The 2180-nt window shown below is 51.8% G+C and overlaps 1 protein-coding gene across 1 annotated transcript; it reads left to right on the top strand.

The window, feature by feature from the left end:
• The first annotated feature begins 447 nt into the window (after window positions 1-447).
• LOC149808719 (uncharacterized) lies at window positions 448-1390 on the top strand. Its single transcript, XM_089995178.1, has 2 exons — window positions 448-527; window positions 1015-1390. The coding sequence occupies exons 1-2, from the start codon at window positions 448-450 to the stop codon at window positions 1388-1390; spliced, it is 456 nt and encodes a 151-aa protein (XP_089851304.1).
• The last annotated feature ends 790 nt before the right edge of the window (window positions 1391-2180 follow it).

Genomic DNA, 2180 nt, shown 5'->3' on the forward strand with positions numbered 1-2180 from the left:
TTGGACTGTGCACAAGTGCAAGGGAACTGAGAAGCCCTGTACAGCCAAAGCTAGGGCGCAAAGCCCTAGACCTCACTGCCCTGTACGACAAACATAAACTTAGACAATTACAGTGGGGTCAAAGCCCCAGATTCCACTGCCTTGTCTGAGAAAATGAAACACTCACAGTGGGCTACCTGGTCCAGCCCTGATGTCTTCTTCGTCTTGCACCCTGCAACAAAGGATGTCAGCCACAGCTGACCAGAAATAGCCAAACGATGTGGCCTACGAGTCACTCACGGCTAACGCCTTAGCTTGACATACTATGGATCTAAATTACTAAACGGTTTGTGACTTGTAAGCAAGCATGTGAACATTAAGCGGTGCTATGGTCTGCATCATCATCGTCAAATCATCGTTGCTAGCCATGTGATAACTGGTGCAGGCTGACCAAGCAAGTGCAGCAAGATGGCGGCTGTCGACAGAGCAGTTTATATGGACAATATCAAGGTTGCTGAGATAGAGCAGACCATTCAGAAGGAAAGAGCGTACGTCCTTATACAATTGCGACGGCATGGGTCTAGATGTAGTGGCCGCTCCGGCCCTTGCGTTTCCCCTCCCATCACTCATAGATAGACGTATCTTGGGCCTGCCTAGAACACCTTTTCCAAGCAGCCCCCTGTGCCCTGTGCGCTGTGTTGTCGAGTTCTGGGTGTCGATACAAGTTCAGCATGTCATGTTGGACTCTCAGCGTACATAATGTTTTCTAGTCCAGAATGTAGTGGATAAGCTAGTAATCCATGAGCACCCTATTGGCCATTGCGAGAGTCTTCGCAAGCGTCTCGCTATGAACAGTAGGCGCTCATTCCAGAGTCAGCTATGAACTAGTTAGACAGCCCAGAGAGTTCAGAATTCGAAGTGTGTCTTCAGCACAAGAACCGCAAGCACCATCCCACGGCAGCCGCTTGAAGTTCGAGCAGTGAGGGAATTTCTCAAGGTCGTTATTCGGCTTGCAACTGTGCTCGGCCCATGCAGGACACAGCGGCAGTTTCTGGACAGTCAAGTTCAAGAAGGAAAGATAGTCCTCCGACCGCCCACCCCTCCCAAGCCAAAGGAGCTCCTATCTACGCGCTTTGGGCTGCCTAGCCACCTAAACGCAGTCCGTAGCGACCCTGAGACCGCGATGCAGCTTCAAATGTCTCGCTCCATGTGGGGCTCGTGTAACCCTGGGTACTACGTTCGCGACGGCGCCAAGTTGACGAGCACCATGAAGGAGCACTTCACATGGGACGAGGAAGAAATTGACTTCATGAAGCAGCAGCGGCTGTGCGACAAGACACACAACCGGCGGAGAGACGAGTACACTCAGTACGTTGAGTGCAAGGCACTGTATGACGTGATGATGAAATGAGCGCTGAGATGTGGGTGCCAACTTGTTGAGAAGGAACGGGACCGGCGGGAGGGTGCTGTGACATGGCGTGAACGTTAATAGTCTACAATACCCGACAACCCCGTGCACGCGTGCACTTTGCAAGGGCCGCATCAACGCATGGAATACACCCAGTCGTCGTGTGCGTGCGGTTCATGGTCTGGGTAGTGTACACATGTCACTGGTTTTCGATCGCAGGACAGGATTTCCTAGTAGCTTTGTTCCGGTGAGAATCCGTAGGCCAGCGTCATGCACTAACTACATTGCAACATGTAATTCTGCTGCAGCAGTCAGCTCTTCCATCATACTGATGGCGCCCGTCTATTTGGGCCAGTGCATGTACTTGGTTCGCCCTTGCTGATGATAATGAAGCTATTGCGTCTGAATGTATGGGCCCACAAGAATGAGGAGCCACCACTCCAGAGTGAGTTTCGACCCACATTCCCTCCCTGAAACATCACAAATGTTCGGGTCCCTGAACCAAAAAATCAGCGGGCAAACTCCTGCAGAAGCCCTCATCCAATCATTGCCGGACTTCCAAGGCCAGTATTGCAAGCCCTTGCTCCTGCGTGGTACTTTTACGACCCACGAGAATGAGGAGCCACTATTCACGAAAATCCCGTTAGAGGCTGGAGGCATGACGCGAAGGGATCATGTTGAAGTGTCGCGCCTGCGTCTGAGGTTTCCGTTACGGCGAAGCGCTTCGGTAGCAGTCGCTGAACGATAACCCACTGACAGGGATTTAGCGGTGTATCTAATCGACCATTCAAAA

The sequence above is a fragment of the Nuphar pumila genome, unplaced genomic scaffold (genome assembly GCF_984573655.1).
Source record: "Nuphar pumila unplaced genomic scaffold, dmNupPumi1.hap1.1 HAP1_SCAFFOLD_2362, whole genome shotgun sequence".
Taxonomy (NCBI): domain Eukaryota; kingdom Viridiplantae; phylum Streptophyta; class Magnoliopsida; order Nymphaeales; family Nymphaeaceae; genus Nuphar; species Nuphar pumila.